This window comes from Xiphophorus hellerii, chromosome 6 (genome assembly GCF_003331165.1).
Source record: "Xiphophorus hellerii strain 12219 chromosome 6, Xiphophorus_hellerii-4.1, whole genome shotgun sequence".
In the NCBI taxonomy this organism is placed as follows: Eukaryota; Metazoa; Chordata; class Actinopteri; order Cyprinodontiformes; family Poeciliidae; genus Xiphophorus; species Xiphophorus hellerii.
Window position 1 is genome coordinate 1,285,066 of NC_045677.1, and position 22,641 is coordinate 1,307,706.

General features: G+C 38.5%; 1 protein-coding gene across 4 annotated transcripts; it reads right to left on the reverse strand.

Moving 5' to 3' along the window:
- Positions 1 to 592: 592 nt before the first annotated feature.
- On the reverse strand, positions 593 to 17,085 carry blvra (biliverdin reductase A). 4 transcript variants are annotated; one of them, XM_032565090.1, is made up of 8 exons: positions 16,945 to 17,070; positions 16,747 to 16,813; positions 13,330 to 13,449; positions 10,296 to 10,415; positions 4,515 to 4,612; positions 4,096 to 4,203; positions 3,457 to 3,625; positions 593 to 916 (listed from the first exon to the last, which is right to left on the reverse strand). In XM_032565090.1, exons 3-8 carry the CDS (start codon positions 13,446 to 13,448, stop codon positions 658 to 660), a joined length of 873 nt encoding a protein of 290 aa, XP_032420981.1. In that variant the 5' UTR covers position 13,449; positions 16,747 to 16,813; positions 16,945 to 17,070; the 3' UTR covers positions 593 to 657. The 4 variants fall into 4 exon arrangements, with proteins under 4 accessions (XP_032420981.1, XP_032420980.1, XP_032420977.1 ...); XM_032565089.1 differs by having other exon boundaries at positions 16,747 to 16,863; positions 16,945 to 17,069; XM_032565086.1 differs by lacking the exon at positions 16,747 to 16,813 and having other exon boundaries at positions 16,945 to 17,085.
- Between the last annotated feature and the right edge of the window lie 5,556 nt (positions 17,086 to 22,641).

Consider the following 22,641-nt stretch of genomic DNA (forward strand, 5'->3'; position numbering starts at 1 on the left):
TTTTGACATCCTGCACCTCTGAGGTATTTTTCCATCGCAACATGCAAATTTCTCCATTCGCTTTTTGAGCGTTGAAGTTCTTCACTACTTTTTTTAGGATTTGTTGCCGCACGCTTGCACAGCGGAGAGGAGATAAGCTGCACATGCAAGCTGTGAAGTAAGATGCAGGTGATTGGTTTTGGTGAGCACCGATCACATACTTTTTCAAGGAAATCGGCCGGGGTTAGGGATATATATATATCCGATTATGATCGGTGGCCGATCATAATCGGATATATATATGTTTCTACAGCCATCCAAAAACCATAAATACTGGTGTCTGCCACAGGATTGATAAGTTTACAAGACACAAACTTGTTATGTTTATGTATAAGGATAATTATAATTCCTCATTCTAAATTGTCCTTTCTTAAAGAGGATGTTTGCTGGAATTAAGTACCAAGCGACAGATGAAGGATGGTGGGATGGAGTTATAGAAAACCATGGGATTGAACCTTAGTAACAGAAATCCATCTCAGCTATAATGTGTCAAGAAAAAACTAAAATTTCTCTTTAGCAGTTAGAACTACATAAAGTCTTTAAAGAACAAGCATTAAAGGAGAAATAATGTTTAATTCAAACAGGATCAATACAAGCTGATGACAAACCAGAGAATCCTTATTTAACTTTGCAAAGTTCCTGAATCTTCTGGGCCAGTCCCAAGCAGTGTAAGATTCTCACTCTCTCTCTGTCAAGTTCTTCAGTACTCACTTGGCCTGACAACTTGGCAGAGAAGTGGATCAGGTCTTGCATAAAAAGACCAACAGTACCTCTAGGTGCTGGAGGAATCTGGGTCAAAGTGAAGCCATCAAACACAAAGTTGATCTTCTTAGTCCTTGGGAGACCTGCTTGCCGTTCCTCAATCCATGTCAAAGGTCTGAAAAAATAGAAACTTTACTTTAGGTTCTGTTGATAGTTTCATGTTTGTGTCTGTCTCAGAAAATTCAATATAAATTATTGCTGTAAAGGTAAAGGCAATTTTATTTATATAGCACATTTTCAGTAGCAAGGCAATACAAAGTCCTTTATAGGAATTAAAACGAAATGGAAACAAAAATGACAAACCAAAGGATAGGGCAAAAGAAGAAAAATATGCTAAAAATATGCTGCGTATGTAAACTAGGTGCTCCTGTTCAGGGTTGCTAGATAAGTATCCTCTGGTCTAATTCCATTTCTGGTTTGGAAGCATAGGAGTCTAAAAAGTAGTTGCTAAGGTAGTTTTTCTGGATTCTAAGTTTGTTCTAATCCCTATTCTGGGTTGCTAAATAAGTGTAAGTAAGTAAGTACTTATCCTCTGGACTTCTGGGTTGCTACAGTAGATAAGTATAAGTATTCTATGGACTTTCTAAGTGTGCTCTAAATTTGTAAGAGTATGAGTACTCCACAGTTTCTAAGTAATAACAAAAACTAAATGTTCTTGTTCTGGAATATTTTTTTATGGATTCTAAGTTTATTCTAATTCTGGGTTGCAGTAAAAGGAGTCTCGTTGCATAATAATATAAAAATTAATTTAAGAAGTATAATATTGGTCTAATTAGTGAGTACTCTATATTTTCTAAAAAAAAAAAAAAAAAAGCTAAAGAGTGACTAATCTAATTCCTTTTTCCCCCACACTTTGGGAACCACTGATTTAATCCATTCAGAAAATATTCATATCTCTAAAATATTCTACAGTAGAGCCTAGTGTTCTATATATACAAACTACAAAGATGTTACTTGTTTTATCCATCTCAGTTTCAGCAGTAACACATTCAATGGAGGGTTTCCCGACCGACCTGACCTGCTCAGCCCGGCGATCGGAGCGCCGAGGCGGTACACCGTGTTTTTGTATTAAAAGATGTTATGTAGACAGGAAATGTAAATATATTACTGGGTAGTTATATGTTACGGGAAGGCATCACCAGTGAAATGCTATTTCAACCCACAACTATAGAGTCTTAAAAACAAGAAATGAAAAAATACAATTAAAATGAATATTTGCACTTCTTTTTAATCCAAATTAAGTCAGCAGCTTCCATTTCATAAACTTTACACAGCAATTCTCTTTTCAGCTTCATCCATTCTATTTTTAACACTTGTGAAATCAGCACAAAGAACATGCGACTCTGCCTTTAAAGATCCAAAACTATCTATTGTTGGTAGTTTTGTTTAACATTATCTTTGTTCTTTCAGCCATATCTGTTGCTTTAACTGAAGAAGCATCCTTTATTTCTTCCTCGTGATTGATCTCCATTTGTTTTAAAGATCGCTTTTGTGTCTGCTTGGACATTTCTCACTGTCCTTCTTCTCCATGAACTTCCAGTAATTTGAAGTCTTTGAAGCTGTTCAAACCAAAGTTTTGTCCACTTTTTCAGTTAATTGTCTGCAGAGACATTTACAAACATACTTGCCCGAGGTCATCTTGATGACCTCAGACAGCTCCATGATCAACATGGCTGTAACTCTCACTTTAACAGTTGGGATCAAACCTGCCTAAATGTCCATGCAATTTTTGTGGGTTTATGTATTGCTGATTCACAACAAACGTAATCTCAAGGTACGCTTACAAGACAAAAACATCTGATGAGATTATTCATTATTAAGCTAATTATACAACTATATTCAAAATCAATTATGTACAATCTAATATGATTCTAATGATAACACTGCAACTAATCAGGCCAGTTTCTGTCAAAGCAAGCCCAGCTCATTGACCTGACGTAATAAACCTTTAGGATTTTAGCCATTTATAGTTTTCATAAATGTAGGAATGTCCCTACTTACTCCTCACACAAATTTCTATTTTATTACATTTACAGAAAATTTGCAAGTTTTTTCTTCATTTACATCGTTACATTACTTGAAATTCTCAGTAATGTTAAAATTTCAGATAAAATCACAGGCCTATAGAAAAGGCAGTCCTAAATGGTAATAATTAAACACTTAAAGCAAAAATGTTTAACCAGGTTGTTATAAAACTTCTCACTAGTTGATTAATTCTGTTAAAAACATATTTCCTGTTGGGTTCTGTGGAACTACTGCATACCTCACCACTAATGCTGTAGATGCTGAGGTCAGCACATGGTCTGCATAACTGATTCACCAACATAGAAAATGACCTTTTCTGTTGCTTTTAAACACACTGGACATTCTTTGTCCAGGCGAATTTTAGCTAGTAAGCTAAAACCTACCAAAAGCAACTTATTTTAGCTTTGCATTTTGAAATCATGGAGTGAACATTTATAGTGCAATTTTAATATACAGTTGATGTTGCAAGGAAATGAAGTGGAACCACAGAAGCAGTAGAACACGGGGATTCTGCCAACCCAGTTTACTCAAAACTGTCTTCTGATGTCCAAATTAGCCAGGAAACTTTATAATTTTTACGTTAAAGGATCTGTTGTCAAAAATGCAGTAAGAAAAAAGATCATATCTAACTTGCTGTCAGACGTTAGCAGCTGTGCTGTCATCTTGCTGTAGCCTTGTTCAGCGTCTTCTTCAAAAGTTGCTGCGCTTACTGAAAGCTCCCCAAACAAATCAACCAGCCAGGAAAGGCGAGCAATTCCACTGAATGCAAGAAAACCAAATCCAGGCTTCAGTGCTCCACCTGAGAAAGAGTAAGACCTACTTCAAAAATCAATTAATGGTACTTTTATAAAAAAAACAAAAAAAAAAAACATATCAATTCTAAAAGCTCCCAAAGGCTCTTTTTTTCTTTTGCCTTTCCAATTTGAATTTTATAGTTGTAAAGGTTTCATTTTAAACATGATCTTTAACCACCTGTACATACATGGTGAGCATGCAAACAGGGGCAGTTCCTTTATGTAAAGTTCAAAAATATCTGTGGCACCCTTCATTTCTTCTATTCCTCAAAATATAGCAGTATTTTTCTAGTTTATTCATTTTTATTTTATCTTCATTGATTCTCAAGGAAGCAAATTTTAAAAGACATATACAGTGTATATAGTCACAATATTATACTGCGAATGTCAATCACTGAGAAAAAAAGACAAGTATACTTGTGCTTTATAATGATTCTGTCAAGTCTGAAGTGCAGATAAAGCTCTTGCTTCTTACCAGCAAAATGAAGAGAACCTTCTAGCAGGGTTTTCCCTTCTACTTCTTTCTTCAGCTGTTTGTAATCTTCTGTCAGCAGCTCAATGTGCTCCTCATGTAGAACTACACCTGTAGACAAACAGAAAAACTTCTCAACCCGTTCACTTCCCCGGGCGAGAGGTGAACAGGTTCACTTCCTGTTCACCTCCAGTCCAGAAGTGAACAGGAGGTGAACAGTAGTCTGTACTGTTCTGGAAATATTTTTGTCATTTACAAATATCAGAAGTTGCTATTACAGTTTTCTTATGTAGGCCAAAAACAAATGGTGTTAATAATATTTCAAAAACAATGTTTGCAGATTATCTACTGCACTTTGGGTAGAGGTGATACATTTTAAAACCTTGAACAAACAGGTTAATTATAAAAGTAATGGAGTTCACCTTTTTTCTGGGCCAAGTCCCACAGTTGAACAGCAGCCTGGTAAGACAGGGCCATGGGATACTCCACACAGACGTGCTTCCCTGCTTGCAGAAACATCCTGGACAGAAGAGTGAGTTAACCCTAGTGTTGTCTTGCGGGTCCAAAGCGACCCGCAAGACAACACAAGCCAACCATGTTTGGCTGTAGAAAAAATACCCTGAACTATCTTTTTCTGACTTGAAATTTTATGACTTTTCCTAAATTGATCCCATCATTAGAAAAAGTGATACATTTTTTTGTTTATATTTCCATGTGGGCTGTACACCACTAGGGTACAAAGATTGTCTTATGGCTCATTTTTGACCTGTGAATTATAAAAGCATTTAAACACCAGAAAAAGAGTTCAAAGGCCATACAAACTCTCTCTTAATACATACACACACACCCCACACAAACTTGAACCTCCCACCATCTCCCCCAACCCCCACACTCACAAGCACACCCCCATATGGTAAAATGGTAAATGGACTGAACTTATATAGCGCTTTTCCAGTCATTTTGACCACTCAAAGCGCTTTACACTAGAGTCACATTCACCCATTCACACTCACAAACCCGCGCACACATAGGGCGACTGTGGCTCTTTGGTAGAGTAGTCGTCTTGCGATCGGAAGGTTGTAGGTTCGATTCCTCCTGCCACATGTCGATGTGCCTCTGGGCAAGGCACTTAACCCCAAATTGCCTATCGATCTGCGTATCAGTGAATAAATGTGTGTGTTTGTGAGCGCGACTGGGTGAATGTGACTCTAGTGTAAAGCTCTTTGAGTGGTCAAAATCACTGGAAAAGCGCTATATACCATTTACATTTATACGCTAATACGCAGATCAGTAGGCAAGTCAATCCAGTTTCTAACCCTAACCCTTCTATAAAAGATGAACAAATTGAACTTACATTTGACCTGTACCTGCACTCTCAATCTGCAACTAACCCCTCACATCAGTTCCCAAACACAACAAAAAACAATCTCAGACATAATAAAAACAAAACAGGTATAGAGGATATGAAGGTACGCTGAATCTGAGTACTGCTAGGTGGTTTCTTGCTGACGCCAATAGTAGACGTTTCACAGGTCCTACGTTGTTCATTCACGCATACTGTCCTACATGTGATCTTCAGCATAAGAAGTTGAACATCTTATGTTGAACAAATTCTTGTGCTGAAGATGTTCAACATAGGAGCGTCTTCATAAGGTGAAAAAAACGTTCATTCTATGAAGATTTTCTTGAACATCTTGTGTTGAACATTTTGTGTTCAACGTGGGATGTTCTTCATCTTAAGTTCAACGTGGGATGGGAAAGATAGGATGATGTTCTTATGTTCAACATAAGAACATCTTATAAGTTCAACACATTACGTTGAACAGAAGATGTTCTTCATGTTGTGTTGAGGATGCTCAGCATAAGAACATTTTTAGGAGATGAACATAATCTCCTGAAGATGTTCTTCATCTTGTGTTCAACACCTTATGTTCAGCACAAGAGGTTCTTCATATTGTGTTGAACATTTCATATATGTTGATTTCATATGTTGATGTCAAACAACTAACAAGTAAGAGCCGATGTTAAATTGTTCACAAAATCAAGTTACATTTTGTTTTGTTGTGTTACGAGAGGCATTTTTATAATTCACTTCCTAAAAAAATATAAAGGAATGAACCGTTGACAAAAAAGTTCCAAATTGTTGACTTTTTTTCCATTTTAATTAATTCAGAAGTAATAATAAACCTTTACTATGTAAAAGAACAATCAAAATGACGAAGTGTATACAGAATTAGCATTCATGATTAAATGTTTATTTTCCCTGCTGTGCGTCCTGGACAGAATGATGCATCACGTGACTACTCTGTTGTACAATGGTGCTTTAAGTTTACCTTCTGTTACAATATTAATGTATTGTGTTTCGTTGCATTGATAAAATTAAAGAAATGCAATAAAGAAATCTGACTTTTGATGTCATTTTTATTATGAAGATCGACAGGGAAAGGGTCATTTTTTTCCTTTTGGAACTCGGAAAATCTGCTCCAAAATGCAGTTTGCATAACGACGATCACTCTTTGTAAATAATCACTGTAAAGTGTGTGACCAAAAAAACAACTAAACGGAACGTGCATAATGTGCCCCTTATCTGGGCAACAAACGGCGTGCAATAAAACGCAACCTGCAGTTATAAAATTAAACAGCAGCCTTTTGAAAAGGTAAAGTATATAAAATTAAATTAATACAGTTTAAGTTTGATTTCTGTGCAAATGCCAAGCAAGTCAGTGCAATGGTAAGACATAGCAGCATCCTCTTCTCTTTTGACACTCAACCATCCTCGGACTTGAGCAACAAAACACAATAATATCGCTAAGTGTCATTTTAAATACTGACAAAAATCATTAATCAATTTATAAAAACAACAACTTTGTTACTAAATATATTTGCCCATGGCAGGATTGTGTTCTTACGTGTTTAATGTGACTTCTGTTTACATCACTGGACAGCTTCTCAACATCGGCCTTGTAAGATGCAACTTTAATCTTGACGCGGCAGCTAATGTAGCGCCTTCCCTGAAAATGTCTTTCCACATTACCGTATTTTTCAGACTATAAGCCGCTACTTTGTCCCCACACATTGAACCATGCAACTTATAGCCCGGTGAGATTTATGAATGTACGTTTCCAGTTATTTTAAAAAAAATTGTAGGTGAGGCTTATAGTAAGGTGCGCTCTATAGTCCGCAAAGTACGGTACTCTTTTTGTTATTTGACAACTTCTCGCTACAGAGCAAACATTCAGGTAATCCTTCCACATTGGCAATGAATGCAAATGATTCGGTCCAAGAATTGTAGAATCTCTCCTCAGCTATTTCTCTCTTTTCCCCTTTGCTATCCATGGCCCACCACACACCCGTAGGTTTGTTTACAACAGCCACCTGCCTCGCACCTCGCCCATCTGAAAGAAACGTGTCACAGGCTATAACGCAAATCTTCGTTGACAGAAATGTTGAAATTTAATATTTATTCTACACATTTTTATAGCATTGGAAAAAGTTAAGAATGATTGTGTCATGTTTGTCCTCCTACAGAAACCATATTAAAACAAAAATATATATTTCCCACCCCCATCTTTTTCCATTTTCAAACATTTTTGAAAAAGGTCCAGAGAGCCAGTAGGGCAGCGCTAAAGAGCCGCATGCGGCTCTGGAGGGTTGCCGACCCCTGGCCTAGTCTGAACATGAATAATCATGTTCAGACTTGCCTTTCCCTTGTCTCTTTGCTTAACACATTGTTTGATTATTTCAATTACAGTCTTATACAGTGTAGGATCATCATAAACATTAAACCAGTAAACACAACATCTTTTAAAGCATTCCTTCCTTCATTATTTCTTCTTAATAATCGTTTGATTTTGATTTTATCTTTTTTATTTCATCCCGTTACACAATCAGCTTTCATCTTTAATTATCAATGAATCAAAAATACAAAATCACCAGTTTCATAATCATTATTAATTCACATGAGTACATGAGTAAATTCAAAATAACTTGTCTTATAATCATCAATAAATCAAAATACAAGATTCACTTATTTCTCTCAGGCCTTCATGATTTTTTGTCTGCATTAGCCTGGAATGATCTCACCTCCTTACACCAGTTTTCACAACAAGAATAACAAAAATACATGATAAAAAGAAATTAATTAAATTTAGTTGAACTGATAAATATCAGACTGCTTCATCATGCAAAATAGATTTTGGATTTAAAATTCAATTAATCTGCTTGATTTGGGGGCTTTTGTTACCCAAACCCAAACCTTTGACCCGTAGGACAAGGGGAGTAAACAGAATGTTAGGATCACACAAGTGTTAAACAGCGAATGTTAACAGTATTAATAAAAATGTCAATCTGTGGAGTCACGTGATGGAGCCACTGCGGACAGACGTGTGTCTGTGAGCTCCAGGTTGGCCTCCACTGTGATAAATTTATACTAATGACTACATTGCTCCAGATATAGAATTTATTCCTGAAACAACAGTGGACAAATACTTACTACTAGAACCTGACTAATTGGTGCTGAAATCTATCCGTTTTTGGAAGTTTTTCGTCTGCTCAAGGGAGAGTCCTCACATGTGGGGAGGTGGTGGCTGATTAAGTTAAATCAACACTGAAATCCCTGATGAAGGCTATAAGTGAATCAAAAAAGAGCTTACTGGGCATATGAAGACAGATTATATCCAACAATTGCTATCAAAAATTTAACTGACATTGTCAACGCTGGCTTAACAGATACTGGGAATGGAGACCAGAATCGGAAATAAAACGAAGAAGGCTTGATGCTGACACTGGCCACATGCATTGTAGGTACTGTAGATTGTATTTTTGATTAGTAAAACACAACATTATTTTGTACTACAGCCTGGTTCACACAGCAAGATTTTAAAATTAGTTAACCTACTGGATTATCCATCATTTAGTGGCCATTGTTTTTTATGTAAATATCAAAACAGTAAACACATAATCATATACTTAAGCAGCACTAGATGAAATGACAGAACAGAAAACAATCTAAACACAGAATAAGAAAAAATGTTAACTATGAAGAAACATAATTCACTTTTATCCAACGCCTTTTTTTTGTTGTCTTTTATCGCTTAAAATTAGTCCACAAACTATCATTGTTGTTTCTACATCGTCATCCGTGTTTGTTTATTCTAAATTCACGTATGGTATGTTGGGTCTTTACGGGATTTTCTTATGGAATCAGGATGTTCATGAGTGGCATCAGTTTGTGTGTGGTGTGTTGCTCCAGCCGTGTGGTTGGACACAAGAACCGATCAAACCTGTTGTACTTTTATCGGCTTGTATGCGCTCACAGAGGTTTGGGACAATTCTTAAATTGTGCCATGTGAACCAGACTTAAGACTCACAAGCTCTACTCCTCTCCTCTCGTCTCAACCAATGCCCCAAAGCACTCTGACTCTGGTTGCTATGGTAACGTTTACACCTTCAAAATAAGATACAGAAGCACCACAAAAACGAACATTTTATTTTCATGAAAATTTTAACTCACGATAATAACAAATCAATGGAAGCCCTGAGCTTGTTTCTCTGCAACAAAATGGTCTCATCCGGGAGTGATGAGAGACAATGACACCCAAAGTGTTGCTTATGCACAGGGTGCTTGGTCTCTACGTGGCAAAGCAGTTTGAAGGCTTCATTGCCTCATTAGCAAGTTGATAGTCATATATCATGCATAAAGGGCTTGGAATGTGGGAACCACCTATCGGTCCGGGATAAATCCATTCTCCTGTCTCTTCTCTGGGCCTTTTCCCCTTAGCAAAGAAACTTTCCAAAGACATCTGATCTGTTTCTTACTCATTTTGCTGCTTGTGGCCTCAATGTTGGCGAGCAAGACGTAACCGAGAGAATCCTGTTAAAAGATTTTCAAAATGAAAGATTCTTCGGACTCAGACAATGCATAAAACAGAAATAACCCTAACCATAATCCTGACCCTAACCCTTATTTCTTGTGCAGCCCGGTACCAGTCCGGGGTTGGGGACGACTGCTTTACATGACTGATTTTACTAGTTCATCAAATTAAATGGTTAGTTTTTGTTATTTTCTATAAAATATCTATAAATTATTGTCTTGTGTGTTCTTCCTCTTTTCTGCCAGAATCTCTGAGCCAGGATGTGACATTGATGGCAAAAGAATTAGTTAAGGACAGTTTTGCACGTGTAAATACCAGATTTTAGGTTACCTGACAAAGTCTTCATGAGAGTCATTCTCAGTACAGATGAATGCAGCATGGATGTCCTCTCTGCTCACAGCCTCCTCTGCTGAGATCTGTTTCACGTCCTGGTGAGCATCGAGTTTTCTCCTGTTGGTTAAACAGACAATATGAGCTAAAACATGCATTTTATTTCCTACGTCAGCTCAATGTGCCCCTGCACATATAATATAAATGTTTATACAAACTTTTTTTCTCCCTTCAGTCGCTGTGAATGCCAATGTGAGTTCTAACGACTCACATCTGAGTGACTCACCCCACTTCCCTCCATGAATTAGTCAGACTGAGTAGCCCAGCAGCCATCCTCTATTTTGCAACGTGAACTTGACTCTGAACCAGGTAAGATTTTGTGACTTGTGCGAGTCCAGGGCCACTGTTTTTGTAACAGTTGGGCTCAAAGCAACCTACAAACCCTTTAAAAAAAATTAACATGCACTGTTGTGGATAGGTGTATCGTGGGATCACGTGGTGTTATTAGTGATTGTAGATCAGCTGTTGCTCACCTTTTGACTTTAGTGAGTGGGTGATGGGGGAGGTTTACTTTTTGCTGACCGCCGTAAGCGCGTATGTTTTTGTCTTTGATCACTGTTTAAACCTGCGGATCCGGTTTTAATGCTTCTTTGGACACTGTTCTGTTTTGGATATTGACAACATAGACAAAATAAAAGCATCTTAAACTGCATCCTGGATTGGCGTTTTTGATTAGCTGGCGCATCAACAAGGATTCCCGCTGGGCAACTTTGTTGGACAGTCGCTAATATGCACCATTGCTATTTTACTATCGTCAAAGAACTCATAATAAAACTCTAATGTCAACAGCTCTTCCGAAGTTGAATATGCTTCTTTAATTAGTCATGCTTTGCAGAGGTCAGTTACAGCTTAACTGACAATATGTAACTTTCATCAAAAATGTTTTTACATATTTGTTAATGACATGTCATGACAGTGTAATATGAGACGGATTATCTGTGAAAAGATCAAGCTCCTCCACCTCCTCCATGAGCTTTTATTGCTGTCTGATGTCGGGAGCACCACTTCTGACCAAAACAAGAAAGCAAGCAGTCAACAGGACATTATTAATAATAAGTAATAATGACAATTGCAATAAATAACAAATCGGACATCCAGCCTCAGAATAATTAACTCCTTGCAAATGTACACCTATAAATTATTTTTAATCTGCATTACATAACAATAAACAAAATGTAAAAAAATAAATAAAAAATACTAATGATAATAATGATACCAAGAAAACAATAATAAGTTACCAATAGTGGTTATAGTAACACAGAAGAAAGGAAAGAAATATTTGTGTTAATTCCCTTCTTCCCCGTACAATATGAGTAACATAACTTTGCATTTATTTTTAAAGTTTATTTTTCAACTTGTCCAAGTTGATGCTTGGACAACGATTTAGTTCCATATTCAGTTCTTTCCATTGTTTTTCCCCATTGACAGTGATACAAAATCTTCTCATAGTTGTTCGAATGCTGCATATTTTGAAATTCAGTGCTCCCCCTTCAGGGGTGTCAAACTCCAGTCCTCAAGGGCCGGTGTCCTGCACCTTTTAGATGTGCCTCTGCTGCACTACAGCTGAATACAATAATTAGGTCATTAGCAAGACTCTGGAGAACTGATCTACACAAGAAGGAGGTAATTAAGCCATTTCATTCCAGCGTTTTGTACCTGTGGCACATCTAAAAACTGTAGGACTGCGGCCCTAGAGGACTGGAGTTTGGCACCTCCCCAATAATAATAAAAAAAAAAAAGTCTCTTGGAGGTACCCCCTAAAATGTACAAGAAGGCCTTTTTGGGTCAAAGGGCAAATTTTGGCTATTGTTTACTTTTACACACCTTGAACTTTAACAAACTCCTATCAGCTGTCAACCAATCAGCTTCATTTTCGGTCAGGATGGAGTTAAGGGATGATGCTTTAAATGTTATATAAAAACTTAGTTTTCATATATGTTTAGGGGGCATGACCAAGCGGCGAACTTGGCGTACTCGCCAAAGCAAACGAAGAGCTGTAACTGTGATATAAAAAGGTAAACTGCCACCAAACATGGCATGAGTGATCCCGGTTGGATGCCTGACGATCCTATGTCGTCCTAATCTCACATCATCTAAGCCAGTCTCCTCAGAACAGGAAGCTATTTTTTTACTTGGAAAGCTCCGTCTCTGACCCCCTAGAGCTAATCAAAATGATCTTGTGACAGATGACAGATAAATAGTTGGTCTCATTTACTTTAAAGCACAAGGAGTTTTCGGTGGAGGGCATGGCCATGGCAGTGTGGCAAAGTCACTGGTCACGCCGTTGCCGTACTAAATTCTATGTTTCAGCCAAGATGCACCAAACTCACTGTGATCGATTCTAGTCCACCCTATGGCAGGAATGCAGCCTAATATTTGGTGGACGTGGCCTAATTCCTCCACAGCGCCCCCTAGAATATTTAATAAATCAGCCCCAAGCCGTGCTTTGACCAACAATCATGAAATTCAGTACACATGTCAGTTTCCCCCAGAAAACTTGCTAAGGCCGGTGGTTGGGGTGCCGAGGCGGTCCACTGTGTTTTTGTATTAAAAGATTTTAAATTGACAGGAAATGTAAAAATACTACCGGGTAATTGTATGTTACATCTCCAGTGAAATGCCATTTAAATCCACAACTTATCATAAAAACAACAAACTAAAAAAATACAATTAAAATGAATATCAATTACTTGCACTTAATAACTGAATGTGCATATTGAGTTCTTATTACTTTGTGTTTTTCTCATTCTATCAGTTTTTTTCTTTGTCCAGGATGCTGTAGAATAGGTAAGGCCTGGGCCCCGTTGGCCCCATGTGGGTCTCCGGCCCCATGCCCAGAATGCTGACTAGATGATCCAGCCTTGACCTACTAGAATATTACACTCAATATTAGGTGGCATGATGACGAGACATCGCCTGTCATCATCATAATTTTATGCCTGGTTTATGTAAGCTCACATCATATATGTCTTACCTGGATATGAACCCTTGGACAGTCAGCTTCTCTGCAGCATTGCCAGCTAGCGGGGTCAACATGTCTCTGATCCGTACCGCACCAGCTGTACCGACACCAACCACCACGGCCCCTAGCATTCTGTCAGAGAGACACTCTGATGATGAACCTGGATGGGAGTTTAGGGGGGCACAACTTCTTGTAGTTTAATTCTATTTAATTTAAAAACTTTGTTGTTACACTGTGTATAGCTGTTTACAGCTCACGTCACACCACTACTTCTAATAGACTGTTCTTGATCTTATTTAAAAGGACATTTTTTGATTTTAACTGATGAGAAAAATTTAAACCAAGAACCATCTGAACTCGACTTTAATTACCACATGTTGTAAATATGCAATGAGACAGAGTTCTTATACCTGCTTTGATAAAGATCAATGGGAAGTGAGGTGGTGGAAATGATCAGCTGTAGGATTCAAGCATGTCTATCCCATAGAAAATATGGCCCATGGAGGGAAGTGTCATCCACAACTATTATTGTTACATATTATTAATAATTTATTATTAGAGGGAATGCAAAGTCAAACTTAAGAGGATTTTCTGTTCCCAGATTAAGTCAAGCTCATCAGCCACATTAGCCATCCTGGAGCACAGCAAGAGGAGCTGTGAGCTTCCTGTATCTACTCAGCTGAAGACCCCACTCGGGGTCCCAAATAAAGGGGCATTGAGTGCGAATTGACAGGCTGATGACTGTATGAGAAGTCAGGCTTAGGGTCAAAAAACATTATTCTGATGTAACAAAGCAATCATCTGCACATGTACCGCTATAAAAGCATCGTCACTTTGTGAAGATGTGTAGGTGAGCACGGAAGCATTTTTATCCAGTCCTTTACTCCCATTCCAGTGAAGTTGGAACGTTGTGTGAAACATAAAAACAGAATATGAAAATTTGCAAATCCTTTTCAACTTATATTCAATTGATTTCACTAGAAAGACAACATATTTAATGTTCAAATGGCTGAACTTAATTTTTTAAAAACATTCACTCAGTTGGATTTTGATGCCTACGACACATTCCAAATAAGTTGGGACAGGGGCATGTTTACAGTTGTGTTAAATCACCTTTCTTTTAACAACACTGAGTTTGGAACTTAAGACACTCATTGCTGAAGTTTTGTAAGTGGAATTCTTTTCCAGTCTTGCTTCATGTAGAACTTAAGTTGTTCAGCAGTCTAGATCTCATTGTCATATTTTGTGCTTCATAATGCACCACACATTTTCAATGGCAGACAGGTCCAGCCCAATTTTTCATATTTGAGCATCTCTAACAATTACTATTCTGCATAGAAAATTAACTTAATAGTTCCATACAACAATGGGTACATTTTTAAGTTAACCTGGACAAAAATGATATAAAAATATGAAATCATATTAAATTTATTTGTAAAGCAGCGGTCTTACAAAGACACTTATAAAAAATGTATAAAAACCAGTTTATAGTTTATGTATTCATCTTCAGTCAATTTAATAAATAAATTCTTACTTTGCCCTGCCATTAACAGCTTTTTTTGTCCATGTTAGTGACAGGATTTGGCTCCTTCGTCATACATAAGAACACGAATGACAGCTGTACCGCCACAATGCGCTCTGCCACCCATTTGTTATGATTAGGATGGTGCTAAATTTATTTTCCGGTTCTTCCATAAAGCTACAATTTATACTGATAACAATCCAGAAGATCCTTTTCCTCTTTGGCCTGGAGGTCAAACATCCATCAAAACAATTTGAAATGTGGACTCAACAGACCATAGGGCACTTTCTGTCAGTCCATCTCAGATGAGTCCATCAAAAAAACACTTCAAACGACATGGGCATTCAATGTTGTTTTTTGTCTCGCTGCTTACTTGCAGAGGTTCTCTGAATCTCTTGACATTGTAGACTGTAGATAATTAAATTCCTAAATTTAATTATTTAGGAATTAAATTTAGGAATTTACATTCCTATTTAGGAACATACATTTTTCAATGTATGTTGAAAAACACTGTTCCTAAACTGTGGAACTATCTGCTCATGCACTTGTTCACAAAGTGGTGAACCTCACCCATCCTTTCTTGTGAACGACTGAGCCTTTTGGGGACGTTCTCTTTATACCTAATCATGACACTAACCAGTTTCCAATTAACCTGTTCATCAATAGAATGTTCCAAATAAGTGTTTTTTTTTAGCATTTCTCATCTTTCCCAGTCTTTTGTTGGTCTCGGTAAAACAACTCATATAATCATGTCAAGCTTGTAACTTTCAGTTCAATCGGCAGCTAACAAAATTGTAATATAAATAAATATACAAGGTCTTGTGTGGAGGTCTTGTTATCGTTTTGTGTTGTTTTTTTAATCACTAAGAGAATCGGTCTTTCTCCAACTTTTGTCACTTAAGCCTGACAATTAAAAGTTAGTTACCAGACACGTTCCAACACATTGTGTGCATTTATAATTTTTCATTGCGGACATAAGAGGATGGAAGCTGGTAGCAGGGCACGAAAAATTAAGATTTTCTTTAAAAAATGAGTGTAGGCTTTCTGAAAAGTACCGTTCTAATGTAAAATATGACAGTTTTCTGGATAAAAGAAATTTGTAGTTGTTTCTAGTTGGTGCCTCAATCATACATTTTGAAAACATTTGCTCTCTATTTGCAAAAGTTATGAGGGGGGAATCTGTTCCCCTTCCAAAGAGTGTTGAACAGGGGAACAGGTTATTTCAGGCAGCTGAAATATTTGGTTTCCCCCCTCATAACTTTGGCAAATAGAGAGCAAATGTTACCAACATCACAGGATTTATTGTTGATGATGAGAGGAATAAACACAGTTAAAGACATGCTGGTAAATCAATTTGTTCTCATGTTACGGAGGGGAACACAGACTATTTCAGGCTTCTGAAATAATTGGTTGACCCCAAGTAACTGGCAAATAATGAGCAAATGTTACTAAAATCATAGGATTTATTGTTGATGATGATGAATAAACACGGTTAAAGACTTACTGGTAAATTAATTTATTCCCATGTTAGGGAGGGGAGACCGAGTACTTCAGGCAGCTAAAAAATTACCAGAAAGACTACACTCTGATCTTTTCAGGAAGTCTAATCTTTGTGCCCTGCTATCAGCCAGCGTTCATCCTCTTATATCAGCAATGAAAAATTACAAACACACACAATGTGATGGATATCCATGTTTGGTGACTTACTTTTATTTGTCAGGCTTAAGTGACAAAAGTTGGAGAAAGACCGATTCTCTTGGCGATTAAAAAACAACACAAAACGGTGTAAGAAGACCTCCATGTGAGACCTCGTTTATTTATTTATATTACAATTTTGTTAGCAGCCGATTAAACTGTTAAACGTGTTAAGGTTACGACCTTAACACGATTATATGAGTTGTTTTTACCGTGACGTCGATCAGAAGCGCCGTGAAAATGAAACGGATCCGCCTCCCTGGCTGCAGTGCGCGCTCCCTACACAGGGGGAACAGATTTTCACAGGGGAACAGAATTTCGCACAAGACCTGCACAAAAAGACACAAAACACCACCCTTTGTGGCTGCACTCCCTGCCAGTACATAAATAACTTATAGTAGTTTTCTTACCTGCTTATGTTTATAGAGGTCGTCAAATAAAAAATATAAAGATTTCGCCTCTTTGTTGTCTTCAGCCACACTAAAGTAGCTAGTCGAATTTAGGCGTGCTGAAAATACCGGTTGGCGTTAGATAATGGGGGCGTGGTTTGTTACATACCCTGTCGGAACTATCTTTTTGGGTGCGCACCATCTCAGCCCGCCGCCTGCAGACTAGCGGAGTTCCGCCAGCGCTCTTCTAAATGCCGGAATCACGCGATGAAACTTGTTCTCCACGGAGCTCCACCGCTCGTTCACTCATATAGTGTCAGCAGTCAGACCGTTCTCCTCCGCAAGCGATCGGCGTGCATGTTTGTCAGGTGGCTTACACCAGATACACACAATTAATTTATGGGTAAATTAATTATGTATTGCTCCCTTCTGGAGAATTCAAATAACAACCCCTCTCTGTTTTCAATTCCAGTTAGCTAAATGATAATGAAAAGAATGTAGCGTACTTTAGTGCATTCAGTCAAAATTTTGATATGTGAGTTTCTTGAAATAAGAAATTTAAGAGGTCTGCTTTAATATTTTTGTGATCGATTTCCATGAACATGTGACAAATCATAATAAATTCATATCACTAAAGTTTTTTGTTAAATTTGTTTGTGTGTGAGAGAAAGAGGAGTGACAAAGAAACGAGAAGTCGAAACAAGAAATCGATGAGAATGCAGAAAACACAATATATGAGAATGAGGAGGACCCAACAGAGGAAGATGACAGAGTTGGAGCTAGTGATGGGCCAGACTTTTGGATGTGACCGCGCCAAATTGTCCCGATGAGGGAGAAACTGTGTCCACACGTTTGTGGGTTTTGTTAGATGGAGATACTTTGTGTTCTTTGCTTTCCGGTGGTTTTTGACTCGTATTTGAAAACCGGCATGGATCAACCAAGGAACAGGACGTTTTCTTCCGTGCGGGATCATTTTGATCTTATAACGAAAAATAATTATTCCGTTCTCATTTCCACTTTTGATCATTTTTCTTTCGGATTATTCAAATTTCTTTCCATGTGATATTTGAGTTAGTTTGCATGGATTTACTTTTATTATATGAAAAATGTAGGATTTGCTCACAAGTTTTGTCTTACTGTAACCAGAGCACTTCCACAATGCTGAGGCATCAACATGCCCGGCATGAGGGGGATGAACGGGTTCACACTCCCGTCTTTATTGAATTTTCCTGCAATTACTTTTGCAGGAAAAATCCAGAAGATGTCACTGTAAGTGACAAAGCAACGCAGTCTCAGCAAAGAGTCGACACAGTTTGGGAAATGTGCCACACACCCAGTTAGGCCTCATCGACCTTTCACTAGTGCTAGTTACTGTGAACGGCACTCTCCCACCTGGTGGTCAGCCAAACAGCATAACAACAAGAAATGAGTTTCTCTTGTCTCCACTCCTGTTCCCTTTTATCCTCTGCCACACAGGTGAACCCAGTTACTGCTCATCAACTCCTGGCAGCAGCAGCAATCCTTCTTGTTCACCACATCTTCATGTGCTCTTGGATTATGGCAGGAAAATTCCACCAAGCAAGCAGAGAGTTTTGCAAGTGAAGATTGGCACTAGCACGAGTCTGAGCACGAGGAGAAGTTTTAAGAACAATCATTACAAGTTTGGAGAAGAAAGACCTGAAGTCCTGCTTTCAAAATAAAAATGTAAGTAAAAGTATTAAAAGTTTTGAGAACAAAATATATGAAATCCTGCTTTCACATTGAAAATGTGTGCTATTGGATTATGGCAGAAAAATTCCTCCATAGGTAGAGCAGAAAAATAGTAATCAAGAGTAGCACTACTGTTATACTTCTATGTCTTTATCTCAATACATAGCATGTTTTCAATGAATATTTTTCCTCTTCAGAAGTTTTTTGGATGACTAGTTTTACTAGCACAACTCAAAAAAATTAGAATAATGTATGCAATATTTCTTGCCAGTCATTTCATCCTACAATAACTGACAAGCAAAACACCTATAACAGACAATCCAAGCCTTTTTTATTATTATTTTGAAGATCATGGCTTACGGAACATGAAAATCTCAAATGTCTTTGAAAATTAGAATGCTGTGAAAAAGTTAATTATTGGTAAATTGGATAATTATATTGGTAATTATCTGATTAATTACCCTAATCAGATAATTAAGTCAACGTACCTGCAAAGGATTGTCAAGCAAAATCTACTCAGTTCAATGGAATTCAATTAATAGATGCTTTATTGATCCCAAAGGGAAATTAAATGTTTTAGTTCAACATTCTTCAGAGTTATTGCAGATAGTGATGGCTGTGGGCAGGAAAGATCTCCTATAGCGGTCTGTACTACAGTTATTTTGAAGAACCCGCTGACTGAAGACACTGGAGGTTTTTAAGACACACCACACACAGACAAATACTAGACATGGGTGACAAATGTTGCATTCCTCGAAGCCAAGCGATGCTGAACCAAAGACAATATCAGAGGCAAAAAGGAGAAAAGAAACCAGACTCTTATGCAATGATCCAGAGTTCTGTTTTCAGAATAAAGTAAATTCTACATTTAATTTGGAAATCAAGATCCCAGGATCTGGAAGAGTGGAGAGGAATAGAATCCACATTCCAGAGTTCCCAGTCAGGGAGGGTTTGGGTCAACATGTCATGTGCTTGTTCTGGTCCACTGTGTTTTTTGAAGTCCACAGTCAATTCAGCATCTACCAGGGAATTCTAGAGCAATTCATGCTTCCTTCAGCTGAGGGAAGCCTGAGGGAAAGCAGAATGGAGATGGGCTTCCATTCCAGCAGTTGTCTCAAACTCCAGTTGTTGAAAACCAGAGTCCTGCTACCCTTAAGCGTGTCCCTTTTCCTGTACACTAGAATTAAATGTCTAAACTGCTTCAATATCATGCCATTAAACTCCACAGAGTTCTGCTAATGAGCTAATATCAGAGCCAGGTGTGCTGAAGAAGACTGTCCTTTGAAGACTGGAGTTTGAGACCTCTCAACCCTGCATTGCACCTACACAACAGTACAGGCTGATCTCCTCCATCCCATGGTGCACTGCTGCAGTAATTCATGCAGGAACAGGGCCGTGCAGAAACCTTTGGAGGGGCAGGGGCCCAAAGTTAAAAAAGGGCACATTGAACAAGATCTTTAAACACCGTACAACAACATAGCAACAACCCATATTAATCAAAAATTTAATTGGATCCTACTGTATCATTGCCATCATGCAGGGACAACGCAAAGCAAATGTAATATATTTTCCCCAACAGGTATAAAGTTGCTGTTTCTGCTGCTGACAGTCCTGGAGATCTGAGCTGATCTGAGATTGTAGCTGTTAAACAGACCATCGAAGAGAAGGTCTCTGGTTATGAAATAAGCCCTAATAATATCTACTTAACCTCTACAACAACTTGGCTGCAGACTGCTTTATAGATCAAAAAAGCTCAAAGGGGTTAACTCTATATAATTGTTTGACCATATAGAGCACCTCTGAGATTTAGAATTATAAGCCTGGGATATCAAGACAAAGAAAACTCAGTAGCTGCTGGCAGGGGCCTCCAGACATTCAGGGGCCCCTAAAAATGGTTTAATTGTAACACAGACCATAGAGCTAAACCTGTAGCATTCATTGTTAGAGAATGATAATGTTATTAAATTTTATTTAATGCATTCAGCTGAGAAAAAAAAATTACATTTAGGATTTATTTAGAAAGTTTACTTTGTAAAAGTTTAAAGAATTATCTTGATAGTTTGATTGTTGTGTTACCATGGCTACAATATGAAGTAATCTTTGTGTTTGAGTTGGGTTTGTTCACAAATACATCACAGCAAATAAAGAATAATTAGTGATTGATTTTAGTAGGAAGGGTTTCGGGGGTCGAGGAACATCTGTCTAAGGCCCCATATTACCTTGGGCCGGCCCTGCACGAAGAGCCGCTGCGATCCGCATCTCTGGAATCTACCTGGTATCCCCCGGTGAACCCTATGCCAGTCCGCTGATGCTTTGGGGACATTTTGATTCATTCCGTTTTGGCATGTTTGGCTTTATGCTGCGGTTCTAATTATTGCTACAGTATTTTCGCTGATGTTTATTTTGTGAACTCCAGTTGCTATGGGCCAAATCTTCCTTTAACACTTGAGGTTCTGCAATAACTTCTATTTACAGCTGCTCACCTCCAGTCAAGATCTACGGTGGCTCTGAGGTGAAAACCACTTCAGCAAATTGAAAGCAAATTGCAAAAACACAACATTAACAAAACGGAAAGGGTATGTCCCAGTTGGAGACCTGAGAAATCGCTGATTGGACGACAGTGCTTTTGAACCGAAAGTTATCGCTTGAGCGGGTCGGCCCGTTGTTGCGATACGTTATGGCGTCCGCCATATTGAAAGTGGCTTATCTACCAGCAAGCTAATACAAGTAAATGGACCGAACTTCATAAAGTGCCGTTCTGCAAAGTATTTCAACTTTGAAATTTCAACCGCTAACATAATCTCTCACACATTATTATATGTAGGAATGAAAAAAACTAAGGACAGCGTTTCGAACTTTTTGATGTGATTATTTAATTGTTTTGGGGCACAACAATTACATTTGATACAGCTCCATCCATCCATCCATCCATCCATCCATCCATCCATCCATCCATCCATCTTCTTCCGCTTATCCGAGGTCGGGTCGCGGGGGTAGCAGCTTCAGAAGGGAGGCCCAGACTTCCCTCTCCCCGGCCACTTCTTCTAGCTCTTCCGGAGGAATCCCGAGGCATTCCCAGGCCAGCCGAGAGACATAGTCCCTCCAGCGTGTCCTGGGTCTTCCCCGGGGCCTCCTCCCGGTGGGACGTGCCCGGAACACCTCACCAGGGAGGCGTCCAGGAGGCATCCTGACCAGATGCCCGAGTCACCTCAACTGGCTCCTCTCGATGTGAAGAAGCAGCGGCTCTACTCTGAGTCCCTCCCGGATGACTGAGCTTCTCACCCTATCTCTAAGGGAGAGCCCAGCCACCCTACGGAGAAAACCCATTTCGGCCGCTTGTATCCGCGATCTCGTTCTTTCGGTCATGACCCAAAGCTCATGACCATAGATGAGGGTGGGAACGTAGATCGACCGGTAAATCGAGAGCTTCACTTTCGATTTACCGGTTTGATACAGCTGATTCTGATAAATCGGTTTTATTGATGAACACACACACATACCTTTACAGTGATGTATTCATGAACATATTAACACAATTCCATAATTCAATGTGCATTTGATATTTCAAGATATGAATTAAAAAACGTAACATAAAGGCAGTGGGTCCTCTTTGTACAGTAAAACCGTTGAAACTAGTCCATGCAGCACGTTTTCTCCTCTGCTGCTGTCATGATGGCGGTGACGTAATAGGACTCTGCGTATACGTATTCATGCCTATTGTCCAATCAGCGATTTCTTAGGTAGTGCTTTCCTTAATATTGTAGTGCTTTTGTAATTTGTAATTGTGCTTTCAATTTGCTGAAGTGGTTTGCACCTCAGGGCCACCGTAAAGATCCCGTCATCAGTGGCTTTAACCCGGCTGGTAGAAACGTTAAGGAGAAGCAGAGAACAGTCAGCAGGTGGTACCAGGTGGTACCAAGTGGTACCAGGGCTTTGAGGTGCGTCACAACTCATGGTGACAGTCGCAGTACCGTGTTTTATATCAGGATGTCTGATATAAAGACAGTG